A 19,910-nucleotide genomic window follows, 5' to 3' on the forward strand; every position below is an offset into this window, starting at 1 on the left:
GAACGTATGAATTTTGCAGACGTTTTCTTGGATCATTTTGCTCAGTAATTTTGCTGGAATAATCAGCAAGATGTTGTTACTTTAGTGACGTAGTTGGTAAAGTGCAAAACGAGTAACGACGTTGCAGAGCAGGCCGTCGGAGCTGCTTTCAGGAGGGGGTCTGGCTGCCCACATTGTAAACACCTGGGCCCGAAGCCGCGCGGGGCAGATTTTTCTCATCAAGGAGCAGTGACTGCAGGTGCTTGAAGCAGGGACATGGGCTTGGCCCCTCACTGACCTGCAGCTTTCTGCCCCCCGCTTCCTCTGCACAGAGAAACGCCATTGAGCGTTTCTGCGGGGAGGTGAGGCGCCTGTGCCACGCCGAGAGGAGGAAGGACTTTGTGTCTGAAGCCTACCTGATCACACTGGGCAAGTTCATCAACATGTTCGCTGTGCTGGACGAGCTGAAGAACATGAAGTGCAGTGTGAAGAACGACCACTCAGCATACAAGAGGTGAGCACCGGCCCCGTGTGCCGTGGGCCTTCCCGAGAGCGCGCAGCTCAGTGGCCCGCCTCGTGCGTAGCAGGTGTGTGTCTTTGTGTGTTGAAGTCGTCACTTCTGGTAGGCAGCGGCTACTTCTCGGTGTCAGGGCTGTGGGAGCACCTGCTCTGGGGGATAAAGTGAGGGGAGCCAGCAGGTAAGTGCATATCATGGCTTTGCAAAGCTAGAGCAGACTCTTAGTGCCCTGGCTGTCCTTCGATGTCACGGAGGACCTTCGCGCCCCTGGGAAGACAGACGTGCACAAGCTGTAGGCCTAGCTCACAGAGCACAGGCATCTGGCTCAGGGAGCATCTTGGCAAGGGGGCAGGTGGCCTCTGCAGCCCACCTTGGGCATTGGGGCTGCAGTCCTCGGTGCCAGTCTCTCGCCGGTGGGGGTCCCCGGCACCTGAGCACCATCCAGCAACGTGCAGACGTAGCCCATGCACAGTCACAGGGTGTCTTGGGGTCACACTGCGTTTCCAGGTCCTCTCCCCGGCGGTTTTCTTTTTGGATGTAGAGAGCTTCTGGAGAAGCTAGCCTCTGGAGAGACCGGCAGGAGGGATGGAAGAGGCGGGCATGGCCCGGCGTGTGCTTCCGGAGGATTGTGGGGTGGTGGGCGGCAGACAGGCGTTCGGGGACACACGGCGCTGTCTCCTGATGCTCTGCTTCGTTTGTGCCCGGTGCTTTTGAAGACATGTTTTGCTGGAATGAGATGCTAATTTCAGTTTCCTCTAGTAAGTAAGGCATCTTAGCTCTAAAATTAAATTCGAAGAGACCTTACTTTGCATCTGAATACGCTCTAGTTATGTTGCATTTTAAATCATACAACTGTTGTTATGTCTTTATAAAAAGAAAAATCCCCACTTGGGACAAAATGAGGCAGCAGTAGGAGTCAAGCTAGGTCAGGCAGAATTTAAGCCTCATTCACGTGAACTAAGGCAGTGTTCCGTTATCACTAAAATCGTCAGCTCTGCACAGAAGCCTAGATCTTCAGAACTAGAGAAGGGTCTCCGGAGTGGGCCTGTGAGCCCCTCTTGGGGCGGACGTCTGAATGGTCCCTGTTTGATGACAGCATCCGTGGGATTCCAGCATCGAGGCTCACTGGTCGCAGTGGCCTCCTGGTCCCAGCCGCACAACCCAGTCGCTGTGTGATTTTGAGCAGCCTTCTTAGCCACCACCGTTTTGGCTTTGTCAGGGAAATGGGGAGGTGGCCAGCATCAGTGGTTTTCAATATTTAAAAGTTGTGGGGGTTTTTTTTCCTTTTAGCACTAGCACCTTTATTCTAAAGCCTAGTCTGTAAAACAGTTTACAGATGGGGCCGCTGTGTGCAAAGCTGGGAGAAGGAGGGTTTCCCCTCCAGCAGCCCCGTCCCCAGTGTCTTCACCACCTCCAGGTTCCCCTGAGCACCAGAGAGTGGGCCTGGGCCAGCTCCGTAGCTCTTCCTGCTGCCTCTTCTTCTGACCTCTGTCTGGGACCCCTGTTGGTTCACCCTCCCAGACCATCACCCCCACCCCTCCCAAGACGCCCGCCACACACACACACACCTAGCTCTTTTGGCACCTGCTGGTAGCTACTAGTATAACCTCCTCTAAGTGCCAATGCCAAGATAACTCGTGTGGTTATGGTGAGGCTTGAGGAAAATAGAAAACAGTATCCTTGACTGTTTCCTTAGTCTCCTCACCTGCCGCCTCAGCAACTACTCAAATCAATAAAGCAAACGTGGCGAGGTGCGATGGCTCACACCTGTAATCTCAGCACCTTGAGAGGCTGAGGCAGAAGGATCACTTGAGCCCAGGAATTTGAGACCAGCCTGGGTAACATAGCAAGACCCCATCTCTTAAAAAAAAAAAAAAAAAAAAAAAAAAAAAAAAGACAAAAGCAAAAAAAACTAGCTGGGTGTGGTGGCGTGAACCTGTGGTCCCAGCTACTGGGGAGGCTGAGGTTGGAGAATCACTTGAGCCCAGGAGGTCGAGGCTGCAGTGAGCTGTGATTGTACTACTATACTCCAGCCTGGGTGACAGAGTGAGACCCTTTGTCTATTTAAAAAAAAAAAAAAAAAAAAGGAAACATGTTTTTGTTGTTGTTGTTTGTTTGTTTTGAGGCAGAGTCTCACTGGCCCAGGCTGGAGTGCGGTGGCACAATCTCGGCTCACTGCAACCTCTGCCTCTCCTGGATTCAAGCAGTTCTCCTGCCTCAGCCTCCCAAGTAGTTGGGATTACAGGCGTGAGCCACCACACCTGGCTAATTTTTGTATTTTTAGTAGAGATGGGGTTTCACCATGTTGGCCAGGCTGGTGTTGAACTCCTGACCTCAAGTGATCCACCTGCCTCTGCCTCTCAAAATGCTGGGATTACTGGCATGAGCCACCATGTCCGGCCGGGAAACATGTTTAAAAAGCCAAGGAATGTTACTGTATCAGTAACATTAGGTTTACAATATTAAGTTTAACTGTATGCAATTGTTTAAAACCCAGTGAAGTAACAGTGGCTTTGAAAAGATTGCAGTTTATTTCTCTGTCTCCTGGAAAGTCCTGAATGAGGTGGTCTGCAGCTGATTGCAGGCTGTCCGGCGTTCAGGACTCGAGGCTCCTGTTGGCCTGCTGCTCTGCTTCAGGTGTTGCCTCCTGGTTCTAGATGGTTGCTGAAGCTCCAGCTGTCATTTCTGCATTCCAGTCAGCAGGAAGAAAGGAGGAAAGATGGGCTCCATGCTCCCTTATGAGTAAACTTTGGAGTGCCTGTCAGTGTCTTGCATTATATCTCATGGCCCCAGTCCTTGGTCACGTGACCACAGCTAGCTGCAGGGTAGGCGAGGTACATGGAATGTGTGAGGCTCCCTGGAACGTGTGTTCCACAGGAATGCGGGGCTCATTCCTAAGGAGGAAGAGGAGGAAGTGATTGTTGGGGTAGGTTATCAGTCTTTGCCATGGTGACTTTTAAAGCTAAACCCCCAAGGCTCTGGGTTGCACAGACCTATCCTTGTGTGGGCCGTTTCCACTGAACTTTCTTGGGGGACAGCCCTAGATGATGGGAATCCTCACACCCCACCTTCACCCTGCTCTGCCAGACCTCGTGGGCTCAGCATGGCCTTGTGGTATTGTATGTCGGGTGTAGCTACAAATTGGTGGCAGGCCAGGGCTCTGTCTCAGGACTTTGGGTACCAGTGGTCCCTGAGGTGGCCTGGGGAGCTGTGGTCCAGAGGGTTCCCGGCAGAGAACCTCAGCAGTGCTGGCCATCTTCATGGCAGGGCTTGTGGGAGTCACGGAGATGGCAGTGGCCCTTCTTAGACTTGGGGTCCAGCCAGCCCTGTGCCCCCCTAGATGAGGTGGGCATCCACCAGTGAAGGGCAGAGACCAGTGTGCAGGGACCCTGCAGGAAGCCCATCGGCTGTGACCAGCAGGGTGGAGAGCTGTCCCCAGCTGTGCAAGACACGTCTAAGTTGGCAGAAGACTGACCTGGAGGGCAGGGCCGGAGACGCCTGAAAAGGCTGAAATCATCGCCAGCGTCAGAGGTTGACCCACATTTCTGCAGATGACTGTAGAGGAAGGGGATCCCACTCGAACCAGGCTTTTATTTTTTTTATCTTTTTACGTGGCACATAGGTGCATTTTGGGATGAACTCTTCTTGTTTTCAAAGGGCCGCTCAGTTTTTACGTAAAATGGCAGATCCACAGTCCATCCAGGAATCGCAGAATCTGTCCATGTTCCTGGCCAATCACAACAAGATCACACAGGTGAGGCTGGTGTTCGCACACTCGGGCGGATGGGCCGAGCCGCTGGCCGGGCGCCGGGCCCGTGCGTGAGTCTCTTGCTTGTGTTTCAGTCTCTGCAGCAGCAGCTCGAAGTGATTTCTGGCTACGAAGAGCTCCTGGCAGACATCGTGAATCTGTGTGTGGATTACTACGAGAACAGGATGTATTTGACGCCCAGTGAGAAACACATGCTTCTCAAAGTACGTGTGTGGGGACGCCAGCCTGTGGCACTGCTGAGGGACAGCCTTACTCTTGTCAATAGGCTGTGCTTTTCTAGAATCCTTTTGACAGCTGTGTCTTACTTGCACGGTGTCTTGTGTGTGAACAGCGTTCTGCCCTTGCCCACAGCCTGCACAACAGGCTCTCAACACACCCCACGAGTGTCACACACTGACCCTGGGAGAAGGTGCTGGCCAGGATGTCTGGGTCAAGGATTCTCTCAGCATTGAGCTGCTTTTTGTTTTATTTTTGAGGCAGGGTGTTGGGCTCTTGCCCAGGCTGGAGTGCAGTGGCATGATGACAGCTCACTGTAGCCTCAACCTCCTGGGCTCAAGTGATCCTCCCACCTTGGCCTCCAAAGTAGCTGGGACTACAGGTGTGCACCACCACGCCTGGCTAATCTTTAAATTTTTTGTAGAGGGAGAAAATTGCCATGTTGTACAGGCTATCTCAAACTCCTGGGCTCAAGTGACCCTCCTGCCTCAGCCTCCCAAAGCTCTGTGAATACAAGCTTGAGCCACTGTGCCCAGCCTTTTTTTTTTTTTTTTTCTTGAGACAGGGTCTTGCTCTTTCACCCAGGCTGGAGTGCAGTGGTGTGGACACAGCTCACTGTAGCCTCGACCTCCTTGGCTCAAGTGATCTTTCTGCCTCAGGCTCCTGAGTAACTGGGGCCACAGGCACTTGCACCAATGCCCAGCTAAGTTTTTGAATTTTTGTAGATACGAGATCTCACTTTGCTGCCCAGGGTGGCCTTGAACTCCTGGGCTCAAGCCATCTTCTTGGCTTGTCCCCCCGCAAAGTGCTGGGATTACAGGTCTAAGCCACCACACCCAGCCTTTAAGCTGCTTTGTGACAGCTTAAAGTTAACTTAAAGAAGTTATCCAAGATTCTACTTGTCAAGCATGTGATTCCTGGGACTCTGATACCTTGTGTCACCATAATTAAAGTAGCCTTTTGTTGGTTCACCATATTCTTTATTATTCTGTTCAAATGAAGAAGGTTTCCATCTGCATTTCTCACGGGAAAGATGGTCGGCAGTTCCACCGTTCCCTTTGCTCTGCTCTCCACCTCTGCAGGGTGGCCTTGGGGGACCCTTTGCTGGGTGTCCCACCAGCCCAGCCCCCAGCCTCCTCCTGAGTAGGAGAGCACTGGGAGGCATGCAGGGCTGAAGGAGCACTGTCCATGAGCAGGAGATCACTGGGAGGCACGCAGGGCTGAAGGAGCACTGTCCATGAGTAGGAGATCACTGGGAGGCACGCAGGGCTGAAGGAGCGCTGTCCATGAGTAGGAGAGCACTGGGAGGCACGCAGGGCTGAAGGAGCGCTGTCCATGAGTAGGAGAGCACTGGGAGGCACGCAGGGCTGAAGGAGCGCTGTCCATGAGTAGGGGAGCACTGGGAGGCACGCAGGGCTGAAGGAGCGCTGTCCATGAGTAGGAGAGCACTGGGAGGCACGCAGGGCTGAAGGAGCGCTGTCCATGAGTAGGAGAGCACTGGGAGGCACGCAGGGCTGAAGGAGCGCTGTCCATGAGTAGGAGAGCACTGGGAGGCACGCAGGGCTGAAGGAGCGCTGTCCATGAGCAGGAGAGCACTGGGAGGCACGCAGGGCTGAAGGAGCGCTGTCCATGAGCAGGAGAGCACTGGGAGGCACGCAGGGCTGAAGGAGCGCTGTCCATGAGCAGGAGAGCACTGGGAGGCACGCAGGGCTGAAGGAGCGCTGTCCATGAGCAGGAGAGCACTGGGAGGCACGCAGGGCTGAAGGAGCGCTGTCCATGAGCAGGAGAGCACTGGGAGGCACGCAGGGCTGAAGGAGCGCTGTCCATGAGCAGGAGAGCACTGGGAGGCACGCAGGGCTGAAGGAGCGCTGTCCATGAGCAGGAGAGCACTGGGAGGCACGCAGGGCTGAAGGAGCGCTGTCCATGAGCAGGAGAGCACTGGGAGGCACGCAGGGCTGAAGGAGCGCTGTCCATGAGCAGGAGAGCACTGGGAGGCACGCAGGGCTGAAGGAGCGCTGTCCATGAGCAGGAGAGCACTGGGAGGCACGCAGGGCTGAAGGAGCGCTGTCCATGAGCAGGAGAGCACTGGGAGGCACGCAGGGCTGAAGGAGCGCTGTCCATGAGCAGGAGAGCACTGGGAGGCACGCAGGGCTGAAGGAGCGCTGTCCATGAGCAGGAGAGCACTGGGAGGCACGCAGGGCTGAAGGAGCGCTGTCCATGAGCAGGAGAGCACTGGGAGGCACGCAGGGCTGAAGGAGCGCTGTCCATGAGCAGGAGAGCACTGGGAGGCACGCAGGGCTGAAGGAGCGCTGTCCATGAGCAGGAGAGCACTGGGAGGCACGCAGGGCTGAAGGAGCGCTGTCCATGAGCAGGAGAGCACTGGGAGGCACGCAGGGCTGAAGGAGCGCTGTCCATGAGCAGGAGAGCACTGGGAGGCACGCAGGGCTGAAGGAGCGCTGTCCATGGAGTACTCTGTGACAGCAGAGACTTTGGGTCTGCACCAGCTGGTGTGGGAGCTGTGGCCGCCAGGTCCTGTGGAGCACTGGAGTGTGCAGGTGGCTAGTCCACATTAAGAATTTTTAGTTTGTGACCAGGCACGGTGGCTCATGCCTGTAATCCTAGCACTTTGGGAGTTGAGGTGGGTGGATCACTTGAGGTCAAGAGTTCTACACCAGCCTGACCAACATGGTGAAACCCCATCTCTACTAAAAATACAAAAACCATTAGCCAGGCGTGGTGGTCATGGGTGCCTGTAGTCCCAGCTACTTGGGAGGCTGAGGCAGGAGAATCACTTGAACCTGGGAGGCAGAGGTTGCAGTAAGCTGAGATGGTACCACTGCACTCTGGCCTGGGTGACAGAGTGGGACTCTGTCTCAAAAAAAAAAAAAAAAAAAAAAGAATTTTTAGTTTGCATACACCGAAACGTAACTGGTTACATGTGACTGCATATTGGACATTACTTTTAATGGCAGAAAAACCGCAATTACTTTTACACCAACCTAATAGCCCTAGAATAGCCCTACTGCTTGTGTGAGTTTAGGGTAGAGGATTTGTTTTTTCCGCTTTTAGCAACTGACCTGGAAGCCCAGCCCCGCTTTGTAGCAGTTTCACTGAGGATAAAATGATGCATTTCAAGCACCAGACAAGCAGCCTAAATATAGATCTTTATGATATATTTCAAATTGTGCCTTTGAAATCGTCAGCTGTAACAGTGTAAGTCCTTACGGGTAATTAAATTTGCAGTTGTGAGCTTTATTGCATCATTCATTTTGTGGCTTTTCAGGTCATGGGATTTGGTCTGTACCTGATGGATGGGAGTGTCAGTAACATCTATAAGTTAGATGCCAAGAAAAGAATAAACTTATCCAAAATTGACAAGTACTTCAAGGTGAGTTACATGGTTTTAGATCAATGTTTTTATTGATTTGCATGCAGTTTGAATTTTGGGGAAGTGAGCCCCTGTGTGACCATGATCTATATCAGGAAATGCTGGGGCTGGGTGGAGTCTGGGCCACGCATGTTCTCCTGTCTGCAGAGGCAACCGCGCTTTGTCTTTCCTTCTGCCCGGTGCTGGTTTTGCCTGGGTGGAGCTTTATACAGATGGAATTGTGCTATTTTACTCTTTTGTGTCCGGCTGCTGTCACCAGCCTCTTGTTTGTTAGGTGCATCCTGGAGGAAGCCCATAGCTATAGCTCATAGCTTTCGGTTGTGGTGTAGTTTTCTGTCTCACAACCACACTGTAACTTGCCCGTTCCGATGTTGGCGGGCTCTCGGACGTTCCCGGGTTTTGGTGAGTCCAAACAGTGCAGCTCTGGTCGACTCTCCTCTGTTGGGTGCATACCCAGGAGAGGGACCGGAGGTCACAGGGCGTATCTGTTTTCAGTGTTAGTAGTTACCTGTGGCCTGATGACTTTCCAGCATAGCTGTCCTGATCTGCATTCCCATCAGCAGTGAGAGAACGCTCTGGGGGTGCCACATCCTTGACAGTACTTAGCACTGTCTTTTTTGGGGTTGGGGGACATCCTGAGGATGCATACATCATTGGGATTGTAATGGCTAGTGTTTCATTGTAGTTTAGTTCACGTTTCCCTAATGGCTTTCCATGTTCTTAGCGCATTCCCTTTGTGATGTGCCACTTCAAGTCTTTGCTCTTTTTTCCCTATTTATAGTTATTTATATATTCTGGATACACGTCCTTTGTTGGGCACAAGTGAGTATTTTTGTTTGTTTTGTTTTGTTTTTGAGACAGGCTCTTGCTCTGTCATCCAGGCTGGAGTGTAGCAGGCCTTGGTGATTCCTCCCACCTCAGCCTCTCAAGTAGCTGGGACTGCAGGCGCTTGCCATCACACCTGGCTAGTTTTTAAACTTTCAGTAGCAATGAGGTCTCCCTATGTTGCCCAGGCTGGTCTCGAACTCCTGGCCTCAAGCAGTCCTTCAGCCCTAGCCTCTCAAAGTGCCGAGATTACGGGCCTGAGCCACTGCACCTGGCCTTACGTTTTAATGTACATGTATTCTCCCCAAAGAGGCTTACCCTTTCACTTTTTCCCAGCTTTATTGAGGTGTAATTGACAAATAAAAATTGTATATGTTTATGGTGTACAGTGTGATGTTTTGATACACATACACATTGTGAAATGATGAATTCAAGCTAATTAACATGTCCATCACCTCACACGCCATTTTTTTGTTTTGTGATGAGAACACTTAAGATCTACTCTTTTAGCATATTTTAAGGATTCAATGCGTTGTTATTAAGCGTAGCTCCCGTGCCACAGGTGAGGTCTTCAACACTTACCGATGCTGCGGAACTGAAACTTTATACGCTTTGACCAATATATTCCCTTCCTCCCCCGCCTCCAGTAGCCTTTTCGCGTTCTCAGTGGTGTCGTTTGCTGAACAGAAGTTCATAATTTTAGTGTAGTCCCATATATGAGTCTTTTCATTAATGTCCACCTAAATCAGTCTTTGTGGCCATCCAGCTCATGGGACGTTTCTGCTGTGTTAGCTTCTAGAAGCATCCTGTGTCCTTTTTCATGTAGACCTAATCCCCCCGGAACTGACTTCTGCGCGTGGTAGGGGGTAGGGATTTTGCGTCCTTGGATCTGTCTCAGTATGGCTCCGCAGTTGGGCCTGCCTGTGTATTGCAAAGCCCATTGTTCTGCAGTGCTGCTCCTCAGGTCGTGAGGCTGTCTGTGGCTCTGTCCAGGTTCTCTGTCCTGTCTGCAAGCCTCCGTCCCTGCTCCAGGGCCACACTGCCTTAATTGCTGTAGCTTTCTAACAGGACTCCTAATCTGGAAGGGTGTGTCTTCCAGTTTTGTCCTTCAAGATAGTCTCAGATACCATCCCTTCACCTTTGGAAATGCATTTTAGAATTGGTTTCCTGATTTACACACACTATCCCCACAAAGCCATTTTTATTCTTTTTTATTTTATTTTATTTTATTTTTTTTGAGACGGAGTCTTGCTCTGTTGCCCAGGCTGGAGTGCAGTGGCCGGATCTCAGCTCACTGCAAGCTCCGCCTCCCGGGTTCACGCCATTCTCCTGCTTCAGCCTCCCGAGTAGCTGGGACTACAGGCGCCCGCCACCTTGCCCGGCTAGGTTTTTTTTTGTATTTTTTAGTAGAGACGGGGTTTCACCATGTTAGCCAGGATGGTCTCGATCTTCTGACCTCGTGATCCGCCCGTCTCGGCCTCCCAAAGTGCTGGGATTACAGGCTTGAGCCACCGCGCCCGGCCAAAAAAAACATTTTTATTCTTATGGAATATTGACTGGGATTGATTATAGATCCGTTCTGAGAGAACGGACATTTAAAACATTTGAAGCCTTCCTAGGCACAAACATGATCTATTTCTCTATTTATTGAGAACTTTTTCTAGAATTTTTGGGGTAGTACTTTTTTTTTTTTTTTTTTTTTTGAGACGGAGTCTTGCTCTGTTGCCCAGGCTGGAGTGCAGTGGCATGAACTCGGCTCACTGCAACCTCCACCTCCTGGGTTCACGCCATTCTCCTGCCTCATCCTCCCGAGTAGCTGGGACTACAGGTGCCCGCCACCACGCCCGGCTAATATTTTTTTGTATTTTTTAGTAGGGATGGGGTTTCACCGTGTTAGCCAGGATGGTCTCGATCTCCTGACCTCATGATCCACCCGCCTTGGCCTCCCGAAGTGCTGGGATTCCAGGCGTGAGCCACCGCGCCCGGCCTGGGGTAGTACTTTTGTTTAGAGGTCTTGCACATTTTTTGTTAGATTCACTCATGCATATGTTTTTTGGATGCTATTGCAAAGTATTTCTCTTTAAGTTTTTGTATTCTAATTGTTGCTAGTATATAGAAATGCAGTTGCCTGGGCACGGTGGCTTATGCCTGTAATCCCAGCACTTTGGGAGGCCGAGGCAGGTGGATCACGAAGTCAAGATATCAAGACCATCCTGGCCAAGATGGTGAAACCCTGTCTCTACTAAAAATACAAAAAAATCAGCTGTGTGTGGTGGTGCTCGCCTATAGTCCCAGCTTCTCAGGAGGCTGAGGCAGGAGAATTACTTGAATCCTGGAGGTGGAGGTTGCAGTGACCCGAGATGATGCCACTGCACTGCAGCCTGGCGACAGAGTGAGACTCTATCTCAAAAAAAAAAAATAATAAAAATAAAGAAATACAGTTGATTTTTTTTTAAATGACTGTGGATCTAGCAATTTCGTAGGTTAATTTTAACATTTGAATAGTTTTTATAGATGTTGGTTTTTAAATTGTATTTTGTTTCTCTCAAAGCAAATGTAGACATTGCTTAGAGTTTTTTTGTAGTGAATCATTTGCAGAGGTAGCATTCAAGCCGAAGTAATTATTAGCATTAGTCAGTTTCCTTGTGCTTATGTATTTGGTGACTAAACATACATAATGACCCTATTTTTTTTGTTCTTTGAATACAGCAGCTCCAGGTGGTTCCGCTATTTGGGGACATGCAAATAGAACTGGCAAGATACATCAAGACCAGCGCCCACTACGAGGAAAATAAATCTCGGTAGGAGGAGAGAAAAGCTGCCTGGTTTGAGCTTTCTGCAGTGTCCTCATTGTGTGGTTTTCTTCAGACATCGTGCTTATTTGTCTAGAGATAACACTGTTAACATTCTCAGCCTGGAACTGAATGTCCAGTATTGTTGCCTTTGCCACAGGTGGCTAGTTACATTTAAGTTTATTGAAAAATACAATTGAAATTTTAATTTCCTTATGACAGCCACATTTGAAATGTTCAATAGTTAGTAGCTACTGTGCTGGACAGCACAGATACAGAACATTTTCATCATCCTAGGGTTTCCTGTTGGACAGTGCTGGGGGATAGTCTTTACTTTTAAAAAGGTTGTCTTAAAAAAAAAAAAAGAGGGTGGGGTACGGTGGTTCACGCCTATAATCCCAGCACTTTGGGAGGCCGAGGTGGATGGATCTCTTGAACTCAGGAGTTTGAGACCAGCCTGGGCAACAAGTGAGACCTCGTCTTTATGGAAAAATACAAGAATTAGCCAGGCATGGTGGCACAGGCTTGTAGTCCCAGTTACTCGGGAGGCTGAGGTGGGAGGATCACTTGAGTAGTCTGGGAGGTGGAGGTTGCAGTGAGCCGAGATTGCACCACTGCAGTCCAGCCTGGGCAACAGAGCAAGACCCTGCCTCAGAGAAAAAAAGAAGAAACTGACAGTGTGTCAGCTGTGACATCTGCAGACAATGTGGCCCTAGATCCTAAACTGTGTATCATCTTACTCTGGAGAACTATAAAGATCCTCAGCACAGTTCCAGATGCTGGCAGACACTCCTCCCCACTGCAGACTCTGCAGAGCCATCAGAGTCTTGGGGGAGGCTTTCACTGACTTGCCAAGCACTGCCCGTAGCCAACCCGCGGTCACCATTCAGCCATGATTTTGACAAACGAAGTTGCAGCTCAGTCTCAGGGGCAAGAAACCTTTTCAGTAAAGGACAGACAGCAAATACTTTAGGCTTTACAGGCCACAGGTGGTCTCCATCAGATAATTCTTCTGTGTTGTTTTTTTAACAACCCTTTAAAAATGTAAAAGCCATCTGGCTCCGGCGCCAAACCAGGCATCCTGAGCTGCCCCAGTGCCGCGACCTGCCGGCGCCGCTGCAGGTAACGCAGGTGCCTTGTCTCCACACAGATGGACGTGCACATCCTCCGGCAGCAGCCCTCAGTACAACATCTGCGAGCAGATGATCCAGATCCGCGAGGACCACATGCGCTTCATTTCGGAGCTGGCGCGCTACAGCAACAGCGAGGTGGGCCCGCGACCGGAGCCACATGGGCACCCGAGGGTCGCCTGTGTGCGCTTGCACCCAGATCTGAGGTTTAATCGCTTTGAAAAACAGTTTACTACCAGATACAATCATATGTCACATAATGACATGGACAGGTTCTGACATGTGTCATTAGGCAGTTTCATCACTGTGGGAGCGTCATCGTGTTCTCGTGCTAGCCTGGATGGTACAGCCTGCAGCACACCTGGGCCGCAGGGCACAGCCAGTGGCTCCTGGGCCCCACACCCATGGAGCACGCTGCTATGCTGAAGACTTTGGGTAGTTGTAACACAGTGATACGTATTTGTGTATCTAAATCTATCTAAACATAGAAAAGGTACAGTGAAAAGATGGTGTTATAATCTTATGGGACCACCATTCTGTTTGCTGTCATTGATCAAATGTGGTGCATGACTGTACTTCAAAAGCACCTATTATAATTGACAAGGCAGTGAAATTAGTGTTGTCTCTGTTGAGCTGTACAAAAAGCATCTTTTTTTTTTTTTTCAGAAAAACATAGGGATCCCAAGAGAAAGGACAGAGACCAGATAGTTAATTGATTAAATGGCATTTCCTAGTCTAGTACTGTGATTCCAGCAGCTCAAAAGATGGTTGGAGAAGGGAGGACACTGGGAAAAGACAGGGTGATTCTGACCCGGGGCCCCTTTAAGTCTAGAAAGAAAGAAGTCCTGAGGCCAGAGGTGAGCAGGAACCTCTGGGTGGCTGTCAGGAGACATCCCAGGGCACTGGGTCCATGTGTCCAGGAGGTGGGCCTGGAGTTGGGCGCAGAGGACACGTGCTTTCTCTTTAGTTCCTTCCAGCTTTGCAGCTGGGTTTGCCACATCGGCATTTTGGTCACTCCCATTCTCCTCACCCAGGTTTGCTCCGAGCCAGCGCTGCTGGCATGTCTGTGCTGCAGATTGCCGGCAGGGACTGCGGGGTTTCAGGGCATACACCCAGGCTGCTTTGCAGGACTGGTTAGTCCCTCGAGGGCCTCAGGAGGACCATTAACCTTAGTGGGGACAACTCTGGAGATGTTGGCCCCACCCACTGCAGGATGATGAGCACCCCTGTGCCCCACCCACCATGGTTACCAGTCATCATGTAACCAAACTGACTGACAAAGAGCCCAGTAGTCCAGGTATCTTGGGGTACCTGCTGCTTCTAACACACACCACTGGCAAGTGTTTGGGCATGTTAGACAAGGAGGCTGTTCTGGGTGAGTCAGTGAGTGGTGAGCAAGTGGGAGGCCTAGGACATTACTGTGCACTGCTGTGGCCTTTATGAACACTGTGTGCTTAGGCTGTGCTAAAGTTTTTTTTTTTTTTTTTTTTGGAGATGGAGTCTTGCTCTGTCGCCCAGGCTGGAGTGCAGTGGCGCGATCTCGGCTCACTGCAAGCTCCGCCTCCCAGGTTCACGCCATTCTCCTGCCTCAGCCTCCCGAGTAGCTGGGCCTACAGGCGCCCGCCACCACGCCCGGCTACTTTTTGTATTTGTAGTAGAGACGGGGTGTCACCGTGTTGGCCGGGATGGTCTCCATCTTCTGACCTTGTGATCCACCCACCTTGGCCTCCCAAAGTGCTGGGATTACAGGCATGAGCCATGGTGCCCAGCCTGTGCTAAATTTTTAAAAAGGCTTTTTTTTTCTTTAATAATGAATTAGCCTTAGCTTACTGTAACTTTTTTACTTTATAAACTTTTTACTTTTAAAAAGAGCTTTTTGGCTTTTGTAATAACACTTTGCTTAAAACACAAACACATTGTATACCTGTGCAAAAATATTTTCTTTCTTTATATCCTTATTCTATAAATAATTTTTCTACTAAGAAGTTTTTGTTTTTTCCCTTTTGAGCTTTTTCGTTAAAAACGAAGACCTAAATACACACAGTAGCCTACTCAGGGTCAGGATCAGCAAGACGTCACTAGGCAGTAGGAATTCTTCCACCGCATTATAATTTTACAGGACCACCATCATGTATGTGGTCTTGTTGACTGGAGCATCTTTAGGTGGCATCTGAGTGTAATTGGTTCTTTGGCATTGTCTAAGGTAACAAATCAGTTTTTTTCTGAGTACAGTTTTTTTTTTTTTTTTTTTTTTTGGTGAGATGAGGGTCTTGCTCTGTCACTCAGGCTGGAGTGCAGTGGCGCCATCTCAGCTCACTGCAAGCTCTGCCTCCTGGGTTCACGCCATTCTCCTGCCTCAGCCTCCCGAGTAGCTGGGACTGCAAGCGCCTGCCACCATGCCCGGCTAGTTTTTTTTTTTTTTTTTTTTTGTATTTTTAGTAGAGACGGGGTTTCACTGTGTTTCCCAGGATGGTCTTGATCTCCTGACCTCGTGATCCGCCCGTCCCATCTCAGCCTCCCAAAGTGCTGGGATTACAGGCGTGAGCCACCGCACCCAGCCTCTGAGTACAATTTTAAGGTGATTCCACTTTAGGTTTGTTGATTTTCTTTTTTCTGAAAGCTGAACATCCTGGTGAATGACGCCAGTGTAATTTGATTTATGTCATTATTAATTATTATATGTCATTATTATTAATCTCGTTGTTTTGTTTGTTTGTTTTTTTGAGACGGAGTCTCTCTCTGTTGCCCGGGCTGGAGTGCAATGGTGTGATCTTGGCTCATTGCAACTTCCACCTCCCGGATTCAAGCGATTCTCCTGCCTCAGCCTCCCAAGTAGCTGGGACTCCAGGTGCGCGCCACCACACTTAGCTAATTTTTGTATTTTTAGTAGAGATGGGATTTCACCATGTTGGCCAGGATGGTCACCATCTCTTGACCTTGTGATTTGCCCACCTCAGCCTCCCAGAATGCTGGGATTACAGGCATGAGCCACCGTGCCCAGCCGTGATCTAGTCGTAAAAGAGCAATGCCAGCACTACTAATTACAGTGACTAGAAATTGCTTTAGGATTTGTTTTGCAGGTGATTTTGCCCTTGAGCTTCTGAGAGGATTTTTTTTTTTTTTTTTTTTTTTTTGAGATGGAGTTTTGCTTTTGTTGCCCAGGCTGGAGTGCAATGGTGTGATCTCGGCTCACTGCAATCTCTGCCTCCTGGGTTCCAGCAATTCTCCTGCCTCAGCCTCCAGAGTAGCTGAGATTACAGGCATGCGCCACCACGCCCAGCTAATTTTTTGTATTTTTAGTAGAGGTGGGGTTTCACTGTGTTGGCCAGGATGATCTCGAACTCCTGACCTCAGGCAATCCACCTGCCCCAGCCTCCCAAAGTGCTGGGGTTACAGGCGTGAGCCATCGCACCTGGCCCCTCACTCAGAGGATTTTAAGTCACACCATGGTGTTTAGAATTGCTCAGGGTGGGGCCTCTCAGTGGTCATGCTGTGGACTCCATGCAGGTTCCCGCCATTGTTTTATTTTGCTTTTCACTTTTAGGGATTGCATTTCCCATCTCATTTAATTCTGTCCCCTAATTATATAAAATATTTCTGTGGTTCTAATGTCACATCTATAAAAAGATATATTCAAAGAAGCTTGCCTTCTCCACGCTGTCCCTCCCCATAGGTCACGTTTTTAAATTTAGGGGGTTATTTGATAGAAGCAAACCCACGTGACTTGTGTGTTGCCCTTCCCCAGCCTAGTGGAAGTGCGCCAAGCCCACGCGTGTTACAGCCCCGCGCCCGGCCTGCGGTTCCCCGGGCGGTGGCGGTGGCAGTGGCCTGTCCCTTGCTCGGTGCTGTGCAGCACACCCGTGGCCACCTTTTTCCCGGGAGGAGGGTCCAGCACCCACGGCGTTTTTTATTTTCACGGGTGTGACTTCGGGGTGGATTCTCAGGGTGGATCCCTGGGGTGGGGGGCTTGGTGGGTGGGGGGTTGCGGGTTTCCCACGGGGCCGTGCCCGCCTTGTGCAGGTGGTCACGGGTTCGGGCCGCCAGGAGGCCCAGAAGACGGACGCGGAGTACCGGAAGCTCTTCGACCTGGCGCTGCAGGGCCTGCAGCTGCTGTCGCAGTGGAGCGCGCATGTGATGGAAGTGGTAGGCCCCGCCCCGCCCCCAGGCCCGGCCCCGCCCCGCCCCCAGGCCCCGCCCCGCCCCCAGGCCCCGCCCCGCCCCCAGCTACGCGCCAAAGCTGCCTCGGGCACTTGATTCACATTAACTTTTGGTCTTTGGGCTTTTTATTTTTGGCCCCAGAAAGACAAGAACATCTACCAGTAGAAATGTTTCCAAGATTATTTTAAGTACATTTCATTTATGTGTGTTATAAATATAAGGGCCTCATTTTAAAAAAAACATCTTGATAGAATTAAATTTCTACCATTGTGATGGTCTTTAAGTCTCTCTCTTTTTGAGACAGCGTCTCACCCTGTCGCTTAGGCTGGAGTGCGGTGGTGCAAACATACGTCACTACAGCCTTGACCCCCCACCCCAAGCGATCCTTCTGCCTCAGCCTCCCCAGCGCTGGGACCACAGGTGTGCACCCGGACGCCTGGATACTTTTTTTTTTTTTTTTTTTGAGATGGAGTTTTGCTATTGTTGCCCAGGTTGGAGTGCAATGGTGCGATCCCGGCCCACTGCAACCTCTGCCTCCCGGGTTCAAGTGATTCTCCTGCCGCAGCCTCCCAAGTAGCTAGGATTACAGGCGCCCACCACCACTCCTGGCTAATTTTTTTGTATTTTTAGTAGGGACGGTATTTCACCATGTTGGCCACACTGTTCTCGAACTCCTGACCTCAGGTGATCCACCCACCTCAGTCTCCCAAAGTGCTAGGATTACAGGCTTGAGCCACGGCGCCCGGCCTAGTTTTTTGTTTATTTTTTGTACAGACAAGGTCTCACCGTGTTGGCCAGGCTGGTCTCAAACTCCTGGCCTCAAGCCATCTGCCTGCCTGGGCCTTCCAAAGTGCTGGATTACAGATGTGAGCCATTGTACCTGGCCAATTCTCATTTTTTCATTTAAATTTTATTTTGCTTTAAATATTTACTTGTATTGATGCATAACAGGGGTACATAGTTTCAGGATACATGTAATAATTTAATACAGTCATACAATTTGCAAAGTTCTAATTGGTGTGCGTGGGATGTCCATCGCCATAAATATTTGTCCTTATGCCAGAAAAATTCGAGTTCTTCCCTATCTATTCTGAAATGTACCATAAATTATTTTAATTAATAGTCACCCTAACTGATCTAACACTAGATCTTATTTCTAATATCAAACCGTATATTTGTACCCATTAATGTTGCTTCATCCCCCGCGTTTTTAAGATAACGTTTTCTCTTTGGAGCTCCAGCCGTCAATGTCTCAATATCTTTTGTTGAACATTAGTAAATTATTTCTGGTGCCATATAAAGATTTGGATGCCTGTAATTCATAAAAGATTTTCCCTTTTGTGATTTATTTTGATCACATAAAAATGATCAAATTGGAAGAGTACATGATCATTTGAAAGGCAGAATCTTATTATTTTACTTTCCGTAGAGATGAGGCCTCACTTTATTGCTCAGGCTGATCTTAAACTGGGCTCAAGGGATCCTCCCACCTCAGCCTCCCAAAGTGCTGGGGTCATAGGCATGAGCCACCATGTCTGGCCCAGAATCCTTTTTAAAATAATGATGAAATGCCTAGAGTCTTAGATACTCAGCACTCACTATCCAGGCTATTTTGCTGGGTAGGTTTTTTAAATGAGAGGTTACGGGACCAGGATCTTTTGCCCATCTGTGGAGATGGACGGTGTGTGTGTCCTCACGTGTGACTTTTCAGAATGCAGCAAAGGTTCGAAGGCTGGCCTTCTGGCTTTGGCCACCATCGTGTGAGTCAGACCAGACGCCAGGCATTTTGCATGCAATATGGAACAGCTCTGCTCTTTTGGCTGCTGCAGTATTCCTGGAAGCTTGTGCACCCCACCGACAAGTACTCCAACAAGGACTGCCCGGACAGCGCGGAGGAGTACGAGCGGGCCACGCGCTACAACTACACCAGCGAGGAGAAGTTCGCCCTGGTGGAGGTGAGGACCCTCGGCCGCTCGCTCCTCCTCGTGTCGCTCTGACCTCACACTGGCTTCTCTGTCAAAAGCAAAAACATGAACCAACTGCCTGTTTCCTCGTTGCTTCTGTGTGGGCACCCCTTTCCGTCTGGCAGAGTAGTCAGAGTAGAGTGCGTTAGGGGAGCAGCGGCCGTCGGTGCTGGGTCTGCGCCGAAGCTCCCTGTGGGCGGGTCTGGACTCCTGGACCTGCATCTGGATGGAGAGCAGTGTGGGGTGCGGGGAGGGGAGGTGAAAGAGGTGTGGCCCTGCTGAGAGAGAAGAGCTGTCCTGCTCTCCTGTGAGGCTGGCGCTGCACTCCCCTGTGAGCCTTTCCATGGGCAGCTCTTCATTCCAGCATCAACCGGTATCTTTTCTTTCATAGCTGTGCTTCTCCTGTGCTGAGAAATCTTTGCATACTCGCAGGTCCTGAAGGTATTCTGCAGTGCTTTCTGGATACTTCACTCTGCTTTCACTCTGAGATGCGAATTTCACCTGAAGTTAATTTTTGAAACAATTCCGTCCACCCCGCACGCTGCCACCTTTGTAGCTGGCCACGTGACAAGGCATGTGTGGCCGTTTCTGCTCGCTCTAACCCAGCTCGGTTGCTGTCTGTTGCCCAGTACCACCCTGTGACTCTGTAGTTATCTACCCTGTCCGGGAACGCACGTCTTTTCTGTCTTCTAGACTTCCTTGGCTGTTCTTCCCCACTGTAGTTTCTTTTTTTTTTTTTTTTTTTTTTTTTTGAGACGGAGTCTCGCTCTGCCGCCCGGGCTGGAATGCAGTGGCCGAGATCCGGCTCACTGCAAGCTCCGCCTCCCGGGTTCACGCCATTCTCCTGCCTCAGCCTCCCGAGTAGCTGGGACTACAGGCGCCGCCACCTCGCCCGGCTAGTTTTTTGTATTTTTTGGTAGAGACGGGGTTTCACCGTGTTAGCCAGGATGGTCTCGATCTCCTGACCTCGTGATCCGCCCGTCTCGGCCTCCCAAAGTGCTGGGATTACAGGCTTGAGCCACCGCGCCCGGCCCCCACTGTAGTTTCATATTCATTTTAGAGTCAGCTTTTCCTGTCCCACAGTGAAGATTTTAATCAGGATATGAACAATCCTACGGATCGTGACAGGAGAACTGACAAAGTCTCATACAGTCGGCCCTCCGTGTTCTAGG

At 50.3% G+C, this 19,910-nt stretch overlaps 1 protein-coding gene across 14 annotated transcripts in view; it reads left to right on the forward strand.

Annotated features, from left to right (window-relative positions):
- CYFIP1 (cytoplasmic FMR1 interacting protein 1) overlaps window positions 1-19,910 on the forward strand; it is a 120,247-nt gene that overhangs the window by 40,255 nt on the left and 60,082 nt on the right. For all 14 annotated transcript variants that reach the window (XR_012414635.1, XM_045395148.2, XM_073995246.1 and 11 more), the window contains 8 exons: window positions 312-493; window positions 4,154-4,250; window positions 4,340-4,468; window positions 7,765-7,869; window positions 11,404-11,495; window positions 12,637-12,754; window positions 16,637-16,759; window positions 18,604-18,729. Coding sequence is in view for 13 of the 14 variants with exons in the window: in XM_045395148.2 (XP_045251083.2) it covers window positions 312-493; window positions 4,154-4,250; window positions 4,340-4,468; window positions 7,765-7,869; window positions 11,404-11,495; window positions 12,637-12,754; window positions 16,637-16,759; window positions 18,604-18,729 (972 nt within the window). In the remaining variant the exon portion in view is untranslated. The remainder of the gene's footprint in view (window positions 1-311; window positions 494-4,153; window positions 4,251-4,339; window positions 4,469-7,764; window positions 7,870-11,403; window positions 11,496-12,636; window positions 12,755-16,636; window positions 16,760-18,603; window positions 18,730-19,910) is intronic.

This window comes from Macaca fascicularis, chromosome 7 (assembly GCF_037993035.2).
Source record: "Macaca fascicularis isolate 582-1 chromosome 7, T2T-MFA8v1.1".
Classification (NCBI taxonomy): domain Eukaryota; kingdom Metazoa; phylum Chordata; class Mammalia; order Primates; family Cercopithecidae; genus Macaca; species Macaca fascicularis.